This window comes from Melanotaenia boesemani, chromosome 6 (assembly GCF_017639745.1).
Source record: "Melanotaenia boesemani isolate fMelBoe1 chromosome 6, fMelBoe1.pri, whole genome shotgun sequence".
NCBI classification, from domain to species: domain Eukaryota; kingdom Metazoa; phylum Chordata; class Actinopteri; order Atheriniformes; family Melanotaeniidae; genus Melanotaenia; species Melanotaenia boesemani.
The window spans coordinates 762,826-785,866 of NC_055687.1; the positions used below are offsets into that span (position 1 = coordinate 762,826).

General features: G+C 46.4%; 2 protein-coding genes across 4 annotated transcripts in view; both read left to right on the forward strand.

The window, feature by feature from the left end:
• The first annotated feature begins 1,797 nt into the window (after positions 1-1,797).
• Positions 1,798-17,470, forward strand: LOC121641554 (retinol dehydrogenase 13). Of its 3 annotated transcripts, none has more exons than XM_041987773.1 (8): positions 1,798-1,852; positions 2,007-2,144; positions 5,252-5,386; positions 9,571-9,762; positions 9,824-9,985; positions 10,070-10,189; positions 17,054-17,258; positions 17,346-17,470. In XM_041987773.1, the coding sequence occupies exons 2-8, from the start codon at positions 2,009-2,011 to the stop codon at positions 17,449-17,451; spliced, it is 1,056 nt and encodes a 351-aa protein (XP_041843707.1). In that variant the 5' UTR covers positions 1,798-1,852; positions 2,007-2,008; the 3' UTR covers positions 17,452-17,470. The 3 variants fall into 3 exon arrangements, with proteins under 3 accessions (XP_041843707.1, XP_041843706.1, XP_041843705.1); XM_041987772.1 differs by lacking the exon at positions 1,798-1,852 and adding an exon at positions 1,886-1,905; XM_041987771.1 differs by lacking the exon at positions 1,798-1,852 and having other exon boundaries at positions 1,892-2,144.
• A 2,067-nt stretch (positions 17,471-19,537) lies between these two features.
• Positions 19,538-23,041, forward strand: part of plekho1b (pleckstrin homology domain containing, family O member 1b) — a 33,115-nt gene continuing 29,611 nt past the window's right edge. Inside the window, exons 1-2 of the mRNA XM_041987762.1 lie at positions 19,538-20,027; positions 20,804-20,950. Coding sequence (XP_041843696.1) covers positions 20,001-20,027; positions 20,804-20,950 — 174 coding nt within the window. The 5' untranslated portion in view covers positions 19,538-20,000. The remainder of the gene's footprint in view (positions 20,028-20,803; positions 20,951-23,041) is intronic.

Below are 23,041 nucleotides of genomic sequence, written 5' to 3' on the forward strand. Positions count from 1 at the left end.
TGTTTCTGTTTTTGTAAAAGTTGTAGGAAATGTTCTGGTGTGTTCATGTACAGGTGTAACAGTTTGTTGTCTGGTGATGGTGTGGATTGAAGGGTTGTTTCCTTCTGTCTGTGATCTTTTTGTCTCCTTTCTTCTTTCCCTTTTACATCTTTTTGCTATTTTCCATCTTTTTCTGTCCCCTCCGGTCAGATCCAGCAAGATTACATAGATTCCATGATTCAAAGTAAATAAATAAATAAATTAATCACATTATCAAGAGGAGCCTTACCCATAGGCCTCCCCTTGGCAGAGCAAATTTGTTCAGCACGATACAGAAACCAGATTATCATTTTGCTGCTATGATGAAAAAAAAACAAAAAAACAACCTGCCTTTTAAACCTCCTTCCCACATCACTTTTAAAACATTTTATGGTTTCTTTGAGCCTGAGCTTTTAGACATGGTGAACTAGTCCCTTCAGAAGTGAAAATTCGATTAAGTCATGTCAGGACCTGGACCTGGGAACACTGGGGGCTGAGCCCACACCCTCACTGAGAAATCTCGGTGAAGCAACGTAGTAAAAACAGCTTTTTATTTAAGCTTCTTGAGCATTGTGCCACCTTGTTTAAAGCCAAATACTGTAATATGTCCTTCGATATGTATTTATTTTCAATCTTAAACGTGACCATGTAAACAAGATCTCTAAAATCATATTAAACTTTTACTTTTCCAGACATCTGCTGTTTATCTCCACAACCTGCTCTTTAGTGCACATCTTCTGCAACAAAAGGATGAACGTGAACTGTTTTCAGTCACTTATAATTTTCAGAATAAAGATTATTTACTTTAAGTATTTACTACCTCTCTATCATCTCATCTGTCTCTTCCTTCTTTCCCTACAGGCTTCACTTGTTTTCCTTCCATCATTTCCCTTCTTTCCTTCTTTTACTTGCTGTTTTCCATCTTTACCATTACTACTTTTTCAGTAGTATAGCCGAGTTTAAACTAGTGGTAAACTCTGATTTTTCCTCCCAGTCTCGAACACGGCTGTCCTGGAGCAACACACACATACAAGAACCACCAACCTCACAAAGGTGAGACCATGAAAGACTGGTTTTTATTCCAAATAGAAATGTATTCTGAGCAACATAAAATGAAAAACACTCTTTAAAACTCCCGGAGGTAAACAAAAACATTAGTAAATACATTTATGATAAAGCTGTTCTTTATTTATCTATATTTAAACTAAAGCAGCATCTAGAAACCAAACATCCAACACTGGGAAAGCTGTTTCTATCTAGTACAACACAAACACATGCGCGCACACACACACACACACACACACACACACACACACACACACTCACAGCAGCGGGTAAACCAGCAAACCCCGCAGATTTCACCACTGGATTTAATGCAAATGTGTAGAACAGAAAAGGGCAGGGCTAACGGTTTAGTACAGCTAGCTTAACCTTCGAAGTACCAAGTACTGTCATAAATGACATACAGGGTTTAAATTGTCTGTGGTTCACCTGTTTCGTGTGTTGGCCCAGAGTCTGGGACAGAACAATGACAAACGTGGAGGGAGCAGGTGAGAACACAAATGTTTCACCGTTCAGACGTTTGAAAACGAGTCCAGCAGGTCAGTGAACGCAGCACTTAATCCTTCAGAGAATTTAGTGCAGCTGTTGTGCTTCATACTCATGGTTCCTGGACATTCCCTCTCCTCAGTATGTTCGCCTACAAGCCGTCATGAGGAACCTCTTCCATCACGTCACCATGTTCCATCCTCACACAGAAGCTGATCAGCTCCGGAGAGTCTCTGGTGTCTCTGGGTGGAGCCTGGTGGTTCTGGTCTGGAATGAGGGATTTTAGGTTCCTGCTCAGCAGACATGTTCTTTCCATCCATCAGTGATCCTTCCTCCTCTGTAACTGATCCCAGAGCAGTTCTTTGTTGCTTAATCTGCGTTAATCTGTTAATCTGCCCCTCCCCCGTCCAGCTCAGCTCTCATTCTGTTCTGACCCGCAGGAATGAAGGATGCAGCTCCGCCGGACTTTCTGGTGCTGCCGTGGCCCCACGGCGGCGGCCCCGCGGCCGGGACAGGCGAGCAGGGCTGGGAGGGTCTGCTGCTGAGGTGTGGAGCGGCGCTGGGAGTCGCGCTGATATGTAAGATACTCCTGATTCATGATCAATCACTTCCTGTCTGCAGGGAACGTCCTGGTTAAGGAGAAGGTTGGATTTCTGTTTTCCAGCCAGAAATATTCATCAGGATCAAAAACGATACTGCTGGAAAAGCAGAAACTTTACCGATGATGACAATGATGATGATCTGGATGTCAAAAAATTTATAGCAAAACTAAACTAAAAGGTTAATTCAATTTAATTTTATGGGGTAAAATAATCGTAAATAATTGAGTTGAATATGAAACTACAGATGATGAAGTCAGGACTCTGAAAACACCTAATAACTTGAATCCAGAAACTTCTGATTCTCTTGGTTCGGGTTTACCCAAAAACACCAAAAGAAAAGAGTTGAAAAGCTGTTTAAAGAACCAAAAACACGATGGTTACAAGAGTTTTCCTATTTTAAATCCTCACATATCAGGGATGTGCCAGGACTAGATCAGAACAAAACCAGAACCAGACCAAAATTACACCAGATTCAGACCAGAACCAGGCCAGACTTACAACAGGATCAGACCAAAAACAGGCCAGAACCAGACCAGAATCAGACAGAACCAGGCCAGAATCACACCAGAATCTGACCAGAACCGGACTAGAACCAAGCCAGAATCAGGACAGAACCAGGCTAGAACCAGACCAGAATAAGACCAGAACCAGACCAGAACCAGGCCAGAATCAGACCAGAACCAGACCAGAATCAGGCTAAAACCAGACCAGATCCAGGCCAGAACCAAGCCAGAATCAGACAAGAATAAAGCCAGAACCAGGCCAGAACCAGGCCAGAATCACACCAGAATCAGACCAGACTCGCACCAGAACCGGACAAGAACCAAGCCAGAATAAGGCCAGAACCAGGCAAAAATCAGACCAGAACCAGACCAGAACCAGACCAGAACCAGACCAGAACCAGACCAGAACCAGACCAGAACCAGACTAGAACCAGACCACAATCAGGCCAGAATCACACCAGATCCAGGCCAGAACCAAGCCAGAATCAGACAAGAATAAAGCCAGAATCAGGCCAGAACCAGGCAAAAATCAGACCAGAACCAGAACAGAGACAGGTTAGAATAAGACCAGAACCATGCCAGAATCAGACCAGAATCAGACCAGACACAGACCAGAACCAGGCCAGAATCAGACTAATACAACACCAGAATCAGACCAGAACAAGGCCAAAAACAGGCCAGAACCAGATCAGAATCAGACAGAACCAGACCAGAATAACACCAGAATCTGACCAGAACCGGACTAGAACCAAGCCAGAATCAGGACAGAACCAGGCTAGAACCAGACCAGAATAAGACCAGAACCAGACCAGAACCAGGCCAGAATCAGACCAGAACCAGACCAGAATCAGGCTAAAACCAGACCAGAATCACACCAGAATCAGACCAGACTCGCACCAGAACCGGACCAGAACCAAGCCAGAATAAGGCCAGAACCAGGCAAAAATCAGACCAGAACCAGACCAGAACCAGACTAGAACCAGACCAGAATCAGGCTAAAACCAGACCAGATCCAGGCCAGAACCAAGCCAGAATCAGACAAGAATAAAGCCAGAATCAGGCCAGAACCAGGCAAAAATCAGACCAGAACCAGAACAGAGACAGGTTAGAATAAGACCAGAACCATGCCAGAATCAGACCAGAACCAGACCAAAAAAAGCCAGAACGAGCCAGAATCAGACCAGAACCAGGCCAGACTTACAACAGAATCAGACCAGGACTAGACCAGAATCAGACCAGACACAGACCAGAACCAGGCCAGAATCAGACTAATACAACACCAGAATCAGACCAGAACAAGCCCAAAAACAGGCCAGAACCAGACCAGAATCAGATAGAACCAGGCCAGAATCACACCAGAATCTGACCAGAACCGGACCAGAACCAGGCCAGACTTACAACAGGATCAGACCAAAAACAGGCCAGAACCAGGCCAGAATCAGACCAGATTTAGACCAGAACCAGGCCAGACTTACAACAGGATCAGACCAAAAACAGGCCAGAACCAGACCAGAATCAGACAGAACCAGGCCAGAATCACACCAGAATCTGACCAGAACCGGACTAGAACCAAGCCAGAATCAGGACAGAACCAGGCTAGAACCAGACCAGAATAAGACCAGAACCAGACCAGAACCAGGCCAGAATCAGACCAGAACCAGACCAGAATCAGGCTAGAACCAGACCAGATCCAGGCCAGAACCAAGCCAGAATCAGACAAGAATAAAGCCAGAATCAGGCCAGAATCACACCAGAATCAGACTAGACTCGCACAAGAACCGGACCAGAACCAAGCCAGAATGAGGCCAGAACCAGGCAAAAATCAGACCAGAACCAGAACAGAGACAGGTTAGAATAAGACCAGAACCATGCCAGAATCAGACCAGAACTAGACCAAAAAAAGCCAGAACCAAGCCAGAATCAGGCCAGAACCAGGCCAGAATCACATCAGAACCGGACCAGAACCAAGCCAGAATAAGGCCAGAACCAGGCAAAAATCAGACCAGAACCAGAACAGAGACAGGTTAGAAAAAGACCAGAACCATGCCAGAATCAGACCAGAACCAGACCAAAAAAAGCCAGAACCAAGTCACAACCAGGCCAGAATCACACCAGAACCAGACCAGACTCGCATCAGAACCGGACCAGAACCAAGCCAGAATAAGGCCAGAACCAGGCAAAAATCAGACCAGAACCAGAACAGAGACAGGTTAGAAAAAGACCAGAACCATGCCAGAATCAGACCAAAACCAGGCCAGAATCAGACCAGAACCAGCTCAGTATCAGACCAGAACCAGACTAGAACCATATATTTGCACAGCAATCGACATTACAATTTAAATTTTCATCTGCTGTCCGTCAGCTGATCAACACGACCACATACAGTAGAAGCATCACAATCAAGTAAAAATAAAATTCATATTAACGTAGCTGATGATAGAAAACCAGCTGAGTGTAGTAAAAGAGATGAGCACTTTTTATTAATGGGTGCAAGTTTCTGGTCCAACAATACCACCTGCTCTGTGTGTGTGTGTGTGTGTGCGTGTGTGTGATCATGCTTTTGTGCGCCTGCATGTGCAGGTGTGGCGATGCTCAGGAAGTGGATCGCAGGTGGAGTGTGTCGTTCTTCGGTTCGTCTGGACGGGAAGACTGTTCTGGTGACCGGAGCGAACACCGGCATTGGCAAAGAGACCTGCAGAGATCTGGCGGGAAGAGGTCAGAGATCACCAAGTCACGTTGCCATGGAAACCTGAAATGATACAGTAAATGTTTAGATCTGGTCCTGATGCGGCAGCTGATAGATCACTGACTGATGAGTATTAGTAACACCGGGCCCTATTCACCAATATCTTCTCACAAATCTTCTGAAATTTGTACTTAAGTTCAAGTTAAGTCAGATTCATGAACATGTTTGTAGATCGCAAAATTGTTCATATCTTTCCTCTTGGTGAATACAGAAGTCTCCTAAGTTGAAAGGACGGACCTATCTTGCAGGTTAGCGCCCAAAAACGTCCATATAAGGTTACGAGTTACAGGCTGCGTGCAAACAAACGCGGATGAGAAACAAATGAGGAAAAATAATGAATGATGAATGAAAACAATAACAATAACAACGTGTGATGAAGCCTGACTTTCCTCATTTTAAACTGTTTACTTGATCATAAATAAGCCCATGGTGAGCTTCTCTTAATAATATAAAAACATCTTCATGTACAAACGGATCATTAATTACTCCTGGACGTGGACAGCAGCCTGCAGTTTGGTCCATGAACGCGTCAGGACCAACATCCTAGCGGCGGCGTGGCTGAAGGGAAGCGTGGTACGCTGTGGGATAAAATCTCATTGCATAGCCTACGGCACCTTCTACAGGCTGGAAGCAGACCCTGCTCTGGCTTCGTTTTAAGATGCCGTTCACCTACGGAGCATCTGATGAAGTCCTCAGGGGAGTCTGCTAGGTGTTATTAACTAGGACATAATTATTATAATAAGAAGACATGGTTGTAGTAAATTTTAATGATTAAAGACACATTCAGCAGGTGGATCTGGGAGTCACAGGTGACCTGGACCTGTATGAAGATGTTCTTGTGGTTGAGGGAACGGATCTGTCTGTGTGCAGCCTTTTGTACTGAATTAAATTCGTCTTGATTTTGATTTGTTCTTGAATCAATGAAATGAATAGAAATAGTTTCGATTTCATCTGAGGGAAGTTTTAACGTTTGGATCTGCAATACTGGATTTATCTTACATAACAAAATGTTTTATATTTCACCTAACGTTCTTTAAAAGTCTGACAAAAGCATGACTGTAGTTTTTTTGTGTTTAAATGACCAGCAGAAAACAACACAAATGCTGATTCTGTTTGAATGTGTCGGCTCTCGGACGTTCCTAAGAGCTCTCTTGGAGGATTTGTTCATAGCTGAGAACAAATCTAAAATACCAAGACTTTTGTGAATGACATATTTTTTTTTTATAAAATCTTTGTAAGTAGGATTGAAGAACAAACTTGCTGGTAAGAACGACTGGTGAATGAGGACCACTGCCTCGTGTTCAGACGTTTAGACCAACTTTATTTGTCCTGGTAGGAAATTAGTCTTGGCCATAAGTGCTGATCCAGCTACAACCCCGTCATATACATGTAGCGTGCATTAAACGGAAAATACGAAGCACATGACTTAAACGAGAAACATAAATAACAGCATCAAAAAAGAGACTGCGCCTGCAAACCCAGACACATCAGAACCCAGTTAAAAGCAAGTAAAAACCAGTTCAAACTAAAGTACAGTTTCCCATTTTTATGCTTCAACCAACATCAGAATAAACCAACTCCGACACAGATGGATGATAAAACTTGGCCTGGAGCAGGTGGACGGTCTTACATGAGTCTGCAGCTCCGTTCTGATGGAAACACCTGACGTGATGAGGTTGCAGTCGGGACAGGCTCGCGTGGACGTTGTGGGACAAAAACAGAAGAGATTGACGGATTTCATTCTCCATCAGAAACGCCATGATCCTAGGTGGTACCATCCTAGGATCTGTCCGGGAACCACCAGTCTGCAACTAAAGGCTCTCATTTCGCTTTATGTCAGAACCATAGACTGTATATAAAAGATGGGCGGAGTCTCTGTGACGTCACCCATAGGTTTCTGAAGAGCAAAAGTGAAGCTAGTTGGGCGGTTCCTACCTGCCGTTGCTTCCGGAAAATACAGAAAAGGGCAAAGATGTGGACCTAAGAGGGGGACTGTGAAGGTGGGGGTGCTGCCTGTAGCTAAGAGCTAACCGAGCCATCTCGGATCTAACGTGAGCTAATGAAGGTAGGTGGGCTAAAGCTAAGGTGCGCTGTTATCCAGCTAAAAACCACGGTTGTGCTTCACTCTCCCTTCTTGCCGCAGATATTGGATACCTGTCAATCAAAAGGACACACCCCTAATTATGCCGAATTTCAAGATTAAATAACATCCAAACAGATAGAATTAGAAAAAAAATCACCCCCTCACTGTTGTCATGAAGGTGAACTTGACCTCCATCCATCAATCTTCTGGCGCTTATCCGGAGTCGGATTGTGGGGGCAGCTGCCTAAGCAGGGAAACCCAGACTTCCCTCTCCCTGGCCACATTCACCAGCTCATCCGGAGGGATCCCGAGGCGTTCCCAGGCCAGCCGAGAGATGTAGTCCGTCCAGTGTGTCCTGGGTCTTCCCCTGGGCCTCTTTCAGGTGGGACGTGCCCAGAACACCTCACCAGGGAGGCGTCCAGGAGGCATCCTAACCAGATGCCTGAGCCACCTCATCAGGCTCCTCTCAATGTGGAGGAGCAGCGGTTCTACTCTGAGCCCCTCCCGGATCACAGAGCTTCTCACCCTATCTCTAAGGGAGAGCCCGGCCACCCTGCGGAGAAAACTTATTTCGGCCGCTTGTATTCGCGATCTTGTTCTTTCTGTCACTACCCACAGCTCGTGGCCATAGGTGAGGGTAGGAACATAGATCGACTGGTAAATCGAGAACTTTGCCTTTTGGCTCAGCTCCTTCTTCACCACGACAGACCAATGCAGAGTCCGCATCCCTGCAGACGCTGCACCGATCCACCTGTCCATCTCCCTCTATCCTTCCCTCACTCGTGACCAAGCCTCTGAGATACGTGAACTCCTCCACTTGAGGCAGGACCCTATTGCAGACCCAGAGAAGGCACTCCAGCCTTTTCCGGCTGAGGACCATGGTCTCAGGCTTGGTGGTGCTGATTCTCATCCCAGCTGCTTCACACTCGGCTGCAAATCGCTCCAGTGAGAGCTGAAGATCGCGGCCCAATGAAGCCAACAGAACCACATCATCTGCAAAGAGCAGAGACCCAATCCTGAGGGCACCGAACCTGATCCCCTCAAGTCCTTCTTTCCTTCCTTTTTTGCACTTCCTCATAGGCTTCACATTTGACTGGCCAAGATTGCTGCTTGGTCAGAACACTGAGAGTCAATACACTGACTGAATCAGCTGGTTTTAATAATAATAGTAATAATAATAATAATGGATTAGATTCTCTACGTTGTCTCCATTATTCATTGACTAATGATGGTAAGGGGCAGACTGACGGAAACGTGGCAGCCAATCCGGACCTACGGCCTCTCCGACCACCACCAAACATTCATACTCATTTATACACCAGCTGACACTGGAATCAGACCGCCAACCCTCCAATTACCGGATGACCCACTCTACTGGTCCGGAGCATCAGTCTAACCACATCCAATATGAACTGTGTTGTTATAAAGACCTGCAGATGGAGCAGATCAGACCAGTTACAGTTATCAGTGGCTGTTACAGTCAGTAACTTACTATACAACTAGACTTGATCAAGTCAGGATCACAACGATGATAGCAGAATGTAAAGCTGAGTAAAGCTGACAATGGATTCAGTTTTTCTATAAATTCTTTGTATATTTTTGTTCGTATGGCATTGCATCCCACCTTGCACTCACCTTACCTCACCTCACTTCAACTTACCTCACCTCACCTTACCTCAACTCAGCTCACCTTACCTCACCCCGCCTTTCCTCACTTCACTGCACCTCACCTCATCTTACCTAAACTCCTTACCTCACTTCACCTCACCTAGCTTCACCTTTCCACACTTCACTGCACCTCACCTCATCTTACCTAAACTCACCTTACCTCACTTCACCTTACCTCAACTCACCTCACCTGACCTGATTTATAATTGATCCTCACCTGGCATCACCAGCACTGTCAGAGTAATTTTCAACCCTTGTAACTGGCTCAGATAATTTTTGCTCTGACTTCTGACTCCTGCTGGTTTACAGCAAGTTTTGAAACACCTGGAACATCATAAAGATCTCTGCAGAAATCAGCATCACAAACTGTGGAAATCTGGGTGTATTTGTTTTGTTGACCAGGAGCCCGAGTGGTGATGGCGTGCAGAGACCTGATCCAGGCAGAGAAGGCAGCAGAGGACATCCGGCGATCCACGGGGAATGGTAATGTCGTGATCAGACACTTGGACCTCGCCTCCATTTATTCTGTTACACAGTTTGCTAAGGACATCCTGGACAGTGAAGACAGGCTGGACATCCTCATCAACAATGCAGGTAAGCACACCTGTCTGTCTGTCTGTTCACCTGTGTACCTCACTGACCTGCCATTCTACAGGAGTGATGATGTGTCCAAAATGGCTGACTGAAGACGGCTTTGAGACTCAGCTTGGTGTCAATCATCTGGGTCACTTCCTCCTGACCAATCTGCTCCTCCCAATTCTAATAAGCTCCGCCCCCAGTCGTGTGGTCAACGTGTCCTCCATTGCCCATCATGGAGGTATGCCATCCAACCTCTGACCTTGATTTTGCTGAGATGTTTATAATTTCTATTTATTTACAAAAGTCATTTTCTCCTTTTCAGGTCGCATCAACTTTGAGGATTTGTTCTTCAGTAGGAGGCCATACAGCTCTCTGGAGAGCTACAGACAGAGCAAGCTGGCCAACGTCCTTTTCACACGAGAGCTCGCGCGACGACTCAAAGGTCCTCGGAAAAACTAACACGACAAACACACACAGGTCTCCACACACGCGCGTACACACACACACACACACACAGGCCTCTATAAACACACATGCACACAGGTCTCTACAGACACACACAGGTCTCTACAAACACACACACAAACAGGTCTGTAAAAACACACACAGATCTCTATAAACACACACAGGTCTCTACACACACACACAGGTCTCTACAAACCCACACAGGTCTCTACACACACACACAGGTCTCTACAAACACACACAGGTCTCCATGAACACACATAGGGTTCTGCAAACACACACGGGTCTCTACAAACACACACAGGTCTCCATGAACACACATAGGGTTCTGCAAACACACACAGGTCTCTACAAACACACACAGGTCTCCATGAACACACATAGGGTTCTGCAAACACACACAGGTCTCTACAAACACACACAGGTCTCTACACACATACACAGGTCTCTACAAACACACACAGGTCTCCATAAACACACACAGGTCTCTACACACACACACAGGTCTCTACACACACAGGGCTCTACAAACACACACAGGTCTCTATAAACACACACAGGTCTCTACACACACACACAGGTCTCTACAAACCCACACAGGTCTCTACACACACACACAGGTCTCTACAAACACACACAGGTCTCCATGAACACACATAGGGTTCTGCAAACACACACAGGTCTCTACAAACACACACAGGTCTCTACACACACACACAGGTCTCTACAAACACAGGGCTCTAAAAACACACACAGGTCTCTACAAACAAACAGAGGTCTCTAAAAACACACACAAGTCTCTACACACACACAGGTCTCTACACACACAGGGCTCTAAAAACACACACAGGTCTCTACACACACACACACAGGTCTCTACAAACACAGGTCTCTGCAAACACACACAGGGCTCTACAAATACACACAGGTCTCTACAAACACACACGTCTCTACACACAGACACAGGGATCTAAAAACACACACAGGTCTCTACAAACACACACAGGTCTCTAAAAACACACACAGGTCTCAACAAACACACACAGGTCTCTACAAACACACACAGGTCTCCATGAACACACATATGGTTCTGCAAACGCACACAGGTCTCTACAAACACACACAGGTCTCTACAAACACACAGAGGTCTCCATAAACACATACAGGTCTCCACACACACACAGGGCTCTACAAACACACACAGGTCTCTATAAACACACAGAGGTCTCCATAAACACACACAGGTCTCTACACACACACAGGGCTCTACAAACACACACAGGTCTCTAAAAACACACAGAGGTCTCCATAAACACACACAGGTCTCTACACACACACAGGGCTCTACAAACACACACAGGTCTCTAAAAACACACAGAGGTCTCTATAAACACACACAGGTCTCTACACACACACAGGTCTCTACAAACACAGGTCTCTGCAAACACACACAGGGCTCTACAAATACACACAGGTCTCTACAAACACACACAGGTCTCTACAAACACACACACAGGTCTCTACAAACACACACAAGTCTCTACACACACACACAGGGCTCTAAAAACACACACAGGTCTCTACAAACACACACAGGTCTCTAAAAACACACAGAGGTCTCTATAAACACACACAGGTCTCTACACACACAGAGGGCTCTACAAACACACACAGGTCTCTACACACGCACAGGTCTCTACAAACACACACAGGTCTCAACAAACACACACAGGTCTCAACAAACACACACAGGTCTCCAGAAACACACATAGGGTTCTGCAAACACACACAGGTCTCTACAAACACACACAGGTCTCCATAAACACACACAGGGCTCTACACACACACACAGGGCTCTACACACACAGGGCTCTACAAACACACACAGGGCTCTACACACACAGGGCTCTACAAACACACACAGGTCTCTAAAAACACACAGAGGTCTCTATAAACACACACAGGTCTCTACACACACACAGGGCTCTACAAACACACACAGGTCTCTACACACGCACAGGTCTCTACAAACACACACAGGTCTCAACAAACACACACAGGTCTCAACAAACACACACAGGTCTCTACACACACACACAGGTCTCTACAAACACAGGGCTCTAAAAACACACACAGGTCTCTACAAACACACAGAGGTCTCTAAAAACACACACAAGTCTCTACACACACACACACAGGTCTCTACACACACAGGGCTCTAAAAACACACACAGGTCTCTACACACACACACAGGTCTCTACAAACACAGGTCTCTGCAAACACACACAGGGCTCTATAAATACACACAAGTCTCTACACACACACACAGGGCTCTAAAAACACACACAGGTCTCTACAAACACACACAGGTCTCTACAAATACACATAGGGTTCTGCAAACACACACAGGTCTCTACAAACACACACAGGTCTCTACACACACACACAGGTCTCTACACACACAGGTCTCAACAAACACACACAGGGCTCTACAAACACACACAGGTCTCTACAAACACACACACAGGTCTCTACAAACACACACAGGTTCTCTACAAACACACAGAGGTCTCTACAAACACACACAGGTCTCTACAAACACACACAGGTCTCTACAAACACACACACAGGTCTCTACAAACACACACAGGTTCTCTACAAACACACACAGGTCTCTACAAACACACACAGAGGTCTCTACAAACACACACAGGTCTCTACAAACACACACAGGTCTCTACAAACACACACACAGGTCTCTACAAACACACACAGGTTCTCTACAAACACACACAGGTCTCTACAAACACACACAGAGGTCTCTACAAACACACACAGGTCTCTACAAACACACACACAGGTCTCTACAAACACACACACAGGTCTCTACAAACACACACAGGTCTCTACAAACACACACAGGTCTCTACACACACACACAGGTCTCTACAAACACAGGGCTCTAAAAACACACACAGGTCTCTACAAACACACAGAGGTCTCTACACACACAGGGCTCTAAAAACACACACAGGTCTCTACAAACACACACACAGGTCTCTACAAACACACACAGGTCTCTACAAACACACACACAGGTCTCTACACACACACACACAGGTCTCTACAAACACACACAGGTCTCTACAAACACACACACAGGTCTCTACAAACACACACAGGTTCTCTACAAACACACAGAGGTCTCTACAAACACACACAGGTCTCTACAAACACACACAGGTCTCTACAAACACACACACAGGTCTCTACAAACACACACAGGTTCTCTACAAACACACACAGGTCTCTACAAACACACACAGGTCTCTACAAACACAGGGCTCTAAAAACACACACAGGTCTCTACACACACACACAGGTCTCCATAAACACACACAGGGCTCTACACACACACACAGGGCTCTACAAAGACACACAGGGCTCTACAAACACACACAGGTCTCTACAAACACACACACAGGTCTCTACAAACACACAGGTCTCTGCAAACACACACAGGGCTCTACACACACACACAGGGCTCTAAAAACACACACAGGTCTCTAAAAACACACACAGGTCTCAACAAACACACACAGGTCTCTACAAACACACACAGGTCTCTACACACACACACAGGTCTCTACACACACAGGGCTCTACAAACACACACAGGGCTCTACAAAACACACACAGGTCTCCATAAACACACACAGGCCTCTACACACACACACAGGTCTCCATAAACACACACAGGGCTCTACACACACACACAGGGCTCTACAAAGACACACAGGGCTCTACAAACACACACAAGTCTCTACACACACACACAGGGCTCTAAAAACACACACAGGTCTCTAAAAACACACACAGGTCTCAACAAACACACACAGGTCTCTACAAACACACACAGGTCTCTACACACACACACAGGTCTCTACACACACAGGGCTCTACAAACACACACAGGGCTCTACAAAACACACACAGGTCTCCATAAACACACACAGGCCTCTACACACACACACAGGTCTCCATAAACACACACAGGGCTCTACACACACACACAGGGCTCTACAAAGACACACAGGTCTCTACAAACACACACAAGTCTCTACACACACACACAGGGCTCTAAAAACACACACAGGTCTCTAAAAACACACACAGGTCTCAACAAACACACACAGGTCTCCATAAACACACACAGGCCTCTACACACACACACAGGTCTCCATAAACACACACAGGGCTCTACACACACACACAGGGCTCTACAAAGACACACAGGTCTCTACAAACACACACAAGTCTCTACACACACACACAGGGCTCTAAAAACACACACAGGTCTCTAAAAACACACACAGGTCTCAACAAACACACACAGGTCTCTACAAACACACACAGGTCTCTACACACACACACAGGTCTCTACACACACAGGGCTCTACAAACACACACAGGGCTCTACAAAACACACACAGGTCTCCATAAACACACACAGGCCTCTACACACACACACAGGTCTCCATAAACACACACAGGGCTCTACACACACACACAGGGCTCTACAAAGACACACAGGGCTCTACAAAGACACACAGGGCTCTACAAACACACAGAGGTCTCTACAAACACACACACAGGTCTCTACAAACACACACAGGTCTCTACAAACACACACAGGTCTCTACAAACACACACACAGGTCTCTACAAACACACACACAGGTCTCTACAAACACACACAGGTCTCTACAAACACACACAGGTCTCTACAAACACACACATAGGTCTCTACAAACGCACACATAGGTCTCTACAAACACACACAGGTCTCTACAAACACACACACAGGTCTCTACAAACACACACAAGTCTCTACACACTCACACACAGGTCTCTACACACACAGGGCTCTAAAAACACACACAGGTCTCTACAAACACACACAGGGCTCTAAAAACACACACAGGTCTCTACACACACACACAGGTCTCTACAAACACACACAGGTTCTCTACAAACCCACACAGGTCTCCATAAACACACATAGGGTTCTGCAAACACACACAGGTCTCTAAAAACACACACAGGTCTCGACAAACACACAGGTCTCTACACACACACACAGGGCTCTACAAACACACACAGGTCTCCACAAACACACACAGGTCTCCATAAACACACATAGGGTTCTGCAAACACACACAGGTCTCTACACACACACAAAGGTCTCCACAAACACAGGTCTGTACAAACACACACAGGTCTCTACACACACACACAGGTCTCCACAAACACAGGTCTCTGCAAACACACACAGGGCTCTACAAATACACACAGGTCTCCATAAACACACACAGGTCTCCATAAACACACGTAGGGTTCTGCAAACACACACAGGTCTCTACAAACACACACAGGTCTCCAGAAACACACATAGGGTTCTGCAAACACACACAGGTCTCTACAAACACACACAGGTCTCCATAAACACACACAGGGCTCTACAAACACACACAGGGCTCTACAAACACACACAGGGCTCTACAAACACACAGAGGTCTCTACAAACACACACACAGGTCTCTACAAACACACACACAGGTCTCTACAAACACACACAGGTCTCTACAAACACACACACAGGTCTCTACAAACACACACACAGGTCTCTACAAACACACACAGGTCTCTACAAACACACACACAGGTCTCTACAAACACACACAGGTCTCTACAAACACACACACAGGTCTCTACAAACACACACACAGGTCTCTACAAACACACACAGGTCTCTACAAACACACACACAGGTCTCTACAAACACACACAGGTCTCTACAAACACACACACAGGTCTCTACACACACACACACAGGTCTCTACAAACACACACAGGTCTCTACAAACACACACACAGGTCTCTACAAACACACACAGGTTCTCTACAAACACACAGAGGTCTCTACAAACACACACAGGTCTCTACAAACACACACAGGTCTCTACAAACACACACAGGTTCTCTACAAACACACACAGGTCTCTACAAACACACACAGAGGTCTCTACAAACACACACAGGTCTCTACAAACACACACAGGTCTCTACAAACACACACACAGGTCTCTACAAACACACACAGGTTCTCTACAAACACACACAGGTCTCTACAAACACACACAGAGGTCTCTACAAACACACACAGGTCTCTACAAACACACACACAGGTCTCTACAAACACACACACAGGTCTCTACAAACACACACAGGTCTCTACAAACACACACACAGGTCTCTACAAACACACACACAGGTCTCTACAAACACACACAGGTTCTCTACAAACACACAGAGGTCTCTACAAACACACACAGGTCTCTACAAACACACACACAGGTCTCTACAAACACACACAGGTCTCTACAAACACACACACAGGTCTCTACAAACACACACACAGGTCTCTACAAACACACAGAGGTCTCTACAAACACACAGAGGTCTCTACAAACACACACAGGTCTCTACAAACACACACAGGTCTCTACAAACACACACACAGGTCTCTACAAACACACACAGGTCTCTACAAACACACACACAGGTCTCTACAAACACACACACAGGTCTCTACAAACACACAGAGGTCTCTACAAACACACAGAGGTCTCTACAAACACACACAGGTCTCTACAAACACACACAGGTCTCTACAAACACAACAGACCAGAAACAGCTGGGGAAGTCAATGTAGATGATCATCTTAGAGCTCTGCTGTGACTGGCTGCTGAACAGACCCCCTGATTCACCTGTCCTCCAGGGACAGGTGTGTCAACCTTCTGTCTCCATCCCGGGGTGATCCGGACCGAGCTGGGTCGCCACGTTGAGGGCTGGTTCCCCCTGCTGGGGGCGCTGCTGAGGCTGCCCACCCTGTTGCTGATGAAGACTCCATGGCAGGGATGTCAGACCACTGTGTTCTGCGCCGTGACACCAGGCCTGGAGGATCGATCCGGCTGCTATTTCAGGTAGGAAGAGGGGTTAAAACACACCTGTCATCAGCCTGTGGACATGTCTGTAGAAGTTACCACATGGAGAACACTGTCTTTCCATAGTGACTGTGTGGAGAAGGAGGCAGCTCCGGAGGGACGGGACGATGAGGTAGCAAGAAGGTTGTGGAAGGAGAGCGGCCGATTGGTTGGACTGAAGGACACGCGCTGACCTCTGAAATGTGAAGTGATGTAGCAGTTTGTCTGATGGTGGAGCAGATTGTGGTTTCGTGTAGTCAAGTTAATCAGGTGTTCCAGGTGAAATCATTCCTCCAGTCATCATCATGCTGGACAACAGCGTCCTCTGGACCGAGAAACATTTCAGGACATAAAATGTTCTTCACATTGTTCAATAACTATTCTTCACTTCATGTTTCAAGCTGCCTTTTATTTCCTGGACAAGTGCTTCCTTCATATTTCCTTCCTCTTTTCTTCCATATAAGATAAGATAAGATGTACTTTATTGATCCCGAAGGAAGGAAATATCCTTTCTGTTTCCTTCCATGCTGAGTCAACAGGAAGCTCTGTTTAAATTTTTTCACTCTGATTTCTGTTGATCATTGGTGAACGCCGTTTGGATTTGAATAAAATCAAAGATGATGAATAAATTAATCCAACCTGACAGGATGAGTCCTTATTCATCCCCCAGCTCCATTCAGAAGGAACAAGATGGCCGCCCTTGCTGCTTCTCAACTTTCTTTATTATTACTTTACCTTAGAGTGAATACAGAGGATTGAAATGGTTGCACTTTAGAGCCCACAGTACTCCCAGGTAAACAATAAACAACATAACTCGGTGTACCAGTAGGTAAAATACAGGCACCGTTGCCCGGTCTGACTCAGGACGGTTCGTTAAACCCTAATTTCTGCTGCACTTCCATGGCAACCGTGCCCTTACCTGGTAGGCAGGGTATCAGCTAGGATCAGATAGGATGATGACGTTGCAATGTTTTTCTGGAATTCTAAGGAAGAAGTTGACCCAGAACCAAAGGAGGACGATGGTGGATGTCCAGCATGTTGTCTTGTCTTTAAACAACAATAAATGCCCTGAATATTTAAACATGGAGCTGTTCCTGCTTTGTTCTTATTGCTGACTCACACAGGAAGTCATGATTCTTTCCACCAATCAGTGGCCTGCAGTTTGTCAAGCTCCACCCCAACAGAAGGGTCCTAAAAAGTATGACAGGTCAGATTGGATATTCTGGTATCCTTCCAAGTTTTTACTTATGGAGACGTAAATAAAGTGTACCGGCCTGTTCCGTACCAACCCAACCGGTATAGACCCGACCCATACTTACCTCTACCATCTCATCCTGTCCAAATACATACTGACCTGTCCCGACCTGACTTGTAAAGTACCGTACTGACCTGACCCATCCCAACCAGTACTGACCCGACCAGTCACGACCCATCACATCCTGACCTGACATGTACCACTCCATCCTGTACTGACCCGTTCCAACCTGTCCTGTACTGATCCGTCCCTACCCGACCAATCTCCACCAGGCCCATACCAGTCTGAGCCGTCCCAATCCGCACCAACTAGACCCGACCCAACCCATCCCGACCAGACACACAGCATCCTGACCTGTGCTGTCCTGATCCATCACCATACTGATCCGTACTGTCCCATACCAAGCCGAAGTGTCCTGTAGTGACCCGTCCCATGCCATCCCAAACTGTCCTGTCCCATCCAGACCTGTACCAACCCAACCTGACCCATCCGTACCAACACGACCCATTCTGAGCCAAGCCGGACCAGTTGGTTGAAATGGGTCTTATGCTCGGGGGCAGGAAGAAGAGAATGGGTCAGGGCAACTTCCTGACAGCCTGATGGATGAAGCAGTCCTTGAGTGTCCTGGTCCTGGCCTGGAGACCCAGCAACCTGCTCCCTGACGACAGCAAGCTGAAGAAGCTGTGTCAGATATAATGAAGGGACGGGAGGGACACCATCAATCCTCTCCGCCGCTCTCACGATGTGCTGGAGGGTCGGATGCAGTGCAGGTACCAGACGGCTTGCAGGAGGTCAGGCTCCCATCATATTTCTGTTGAAGGTTCTCATGATGTGGACTTCTCAGTTTGAGAGTCAGAGTCTGATCCAGACCAGGATAACTATCCAACTGTCCATCAACATCATCAATACCATCATCCCCATCATCTTCATCATCAGCCTCATACTCCTCATCATCATCTTTATTATTCTCACCACTGTCATCATCATCATCACCATATGACCATTATCTTCTTCTTCCTCACCTTCATCCTCATCATCATCAGATAAAGATGTGGAGGAGAACCTGGTCATGAGTCTGGAACCCTTCAGACCCGGACTGGCCTTTCTGGTTCCGCCCCAGTGGTTCTGCTGAGGTCTACCCGCTGGGGGCGCTGTGTGGCTACCGAGGAGCCGCTGAGCCAGCGGGGTGTCCGAGGAAGGAGGAGGGTGGAGAGTGGAGGAGAGGGAGGAGTAACCGGACACCGACTCTCAGAGCCTCTCCTGGCCGGTCAGAGCGCAGCGGAGACCGGGGGCAGCAGACAGCGGCGGGGCGGAGAGCAGAGTCATACCAAGGATCCAGAGCTGAGGAGGCTCCGGTGCTACAGCCGGACTTTAACCGGGTTTAACCCGCTTCTCTCAGCTTCCCGCCGGTCCGACGCTCAGTGGAGGAATAACGGAGTTACCGAGAAAGTGGGAGAAGTCCCGTCAGCAGCCTGACAGCCGCCGACATGAAGAAGAACAACTCCGGGAAACGGGTGAGTGTTCACGGATGGACACTAGCGGCTCGAGACGGCCTCTTTTATCCTGTTAAACCGGAGCGCGACGAACAAAAGGATTAACCTTTATTATGAAGAGGCGCGAGCTGTTTGAGACTCCACTTCCGGTTTCCACAATAAACGTTTAACGAATTCAGTGTGTTTGTCTGCAGAAGTTTGATGTAAACAATAAACAAAAGATGAAAGCAAACAGACAGGAGCGAAAAGCTACAGGAGAGGACAGGAGGTCCGGTAAAACCGAAATAAACCTGTTGGAGACATTAATCTGCTCCAGGTTCACATTACTGACCATGAACGCACCACAGACTGCACTCACCAAACCAAAAAAGACCATGAACGCACCACAGACTGCACTCACCAAACCAAAAAAGACCATGAACGCACCACAGACTGCACTCACCAAACCAAAAAAGACCATGAACGCACCACAGACTGCACTCACCAAACCAAAAAAGACCATGAACGCACCACAGACTGCACTCACCAAACCAAAAAAGACCATGAACGCACCACAGACTGCACTCACCAAACCAAAAAAGACCATGAACGCACCACAGACTGCACTCACCAAACCAAAAAAGACCATGAACGCACCACAAACTGCACTCACCAAACCAAAAAAGACCATGAACGCACCACAAACTGTAAGAGGACCAAGATCTAAATGTGTGACAGAAACTGACACACAACAGGTGTACAGGTGTCCGTCGCTGCTGGACGTTCTCACCTTCCTGCTTCCTTTTTTACTGTGTCAGGGTCCGCTGGACTCGGGTCAACAGAACACTCCACCTGATAAAGTGGGCTGGATCAGAAAGTTCTGCGGGAAGGGGATCTTCAGGGAGATCTGGAAGAACCGCTTTGTGGTTCTGCGAGGAGACCAACTGTTCATCTGTGAGAAGGAGGTGAGTCAGTAGGGGGCCGGGCCTACAGGTGAGCGACGATATCAACAGAACAAATCAAAGGTGACCCTCCCTCAGCAGACATATCATTATCACTTTAATTATCACCATGGTAACCAAGTGTCAGAGGTCAAAGTCATGTAGAATGTGACAGATAGTGTTGTCATAGAGACAACACACCATATGTGATGTCATCAGTAACCTCATTAGTGAGAGTTTTGAACTTAGAGACATTTTTGTGAAATGTGTGAATCCACAATAATCAATAATAAATGCAGTTAAACACACCTGATTCATCTTCATCACAAACTGGATGCTGGAACATAAGATCCAGATTCACATCTTTTTAAGTTCCAGTGGTTCCATACCCTCTGAGAACTACTGAGTTCTACATGAAGCTTCTGTTGTTTCGGTCCGTTTGCAGAGTTTCTTCTTTACTTTGTACAGCTGAAGTACTGCAGGAGTCGAGTTTCAGTCTGAGCTGCAGACACACAGAGAGCTCCGATTTCACTGCTGCACCGCAGGGCAGGACGTCCTGACAGAACCTTTAAAATGCTCAGAACGTCCTGACAGAACCTTTAAAATGCTCAGAACGCCCTGACAGAACCTTTAAAACGCTCAGAACGTCCTGACAGAACCTTTAACACGCTCAAAACGTCCTGACAGAACCTTTAACATGCTCAGAACTTCCTGACAGAATCTTTAAAATGCTCAGAACATACTGACAGAACCTTTAACACGTTCAGAACGTCCTGACAGAACCTTTAACATGCTCAGAACGTCCTGACAGAACCTTTAACATGCTCAGAACGTCCTGACAGAACCTTTAACATGCTCAGATCGTCCTGACAAAACCTTTAAAATGCTCAGAACGTCCTGACAGAACCTTTAACATGCTCAGAACGTCCTGACAGAACCTTTAACATGCTCAGAACGTCCTGACAGAACCTTTAAAACGCTCAGAACGTCCTGACAGAACCTTTAACATGCTCAGAACGTCCCGACAGAACCTTTAAAACGCTCAGAACGTCCTGACAGAACCTTTAACACGCTCAAAACGTCCTGACAGAACCTTTAACATGCTCAGAACGTCCTGACAGAACCTTTAAAACGCTCAGAACGTCCTGACAGAACCTTTAACATGCTCAGAACGTCCTGAGAGAACCTTTAACATGCTCAGAACGTCCTGACAGAACTTTTAAAACGCTCAGAACGTCCTGACAGAACCTTTAACATGCTCAGATCGTCCTGACAAAACCTTTAAAACGCTCAGAACGTCCTGACAGAACCTTTAACATGCTCAGAACTTCCTGACAGAACCTTTAACATGCTCAGAACGTCCTGACAGAAGCTTTAACACGCTCAGATCGTCCTGACAGAACCTTTAAAGCGCTCAGGATGTCCTGACAGAACATTTAACACACTCAGATCGTCCTGACAGAACCTTTAACATGCTCAGAACGTACTGACAGAACCTTTAACATGATAAGAACGTCCTGACAGAACCTTTAACGCGCTCAGAACGTCCTGACAGAACCTTTAACATGCTCAGATCTTCCTGACAAAACCTTTAACATGCTCAGAACGTCCTGACAGAACCTTTAACATGCTCAGAACGTCCTGACAGAACCTTTAAAGCGCTCAGAATGTCCTTACGGAACCTTTGACACGCTCAGATCATCATGCCGGAACCTTTAACACGATTAGAACGTCCTGACAGAACCTTTAAAACGCTCAGAACTTCCTGACAAAACCTTTAAAACGCTCAGAACGTGCTGACAGAACCTTAAAAATGCTCAGAGTGTCCTGACAGAACCTTTAACACGGTCAGAACATCCTGACAGAACCTTTAAAATGCTCAAAACATCCTGACAGAACCTTTAAAACGCTCAAACTTCCTGACAGAACCTTTAATGTGCTCAGAACGTCCTGACAGAATGTTTAACACGCTGCGATCGTCCTGACAGAACATTTAACACGATCGGAACGTCCTGACAGAACCTTTAACACGCTCAGATCGTCCTGACAGAATCTTTAACATGATGAGAACGTCCTGACAGAACCTTTAAAATGCTCAGAACTTCCTGACATAAC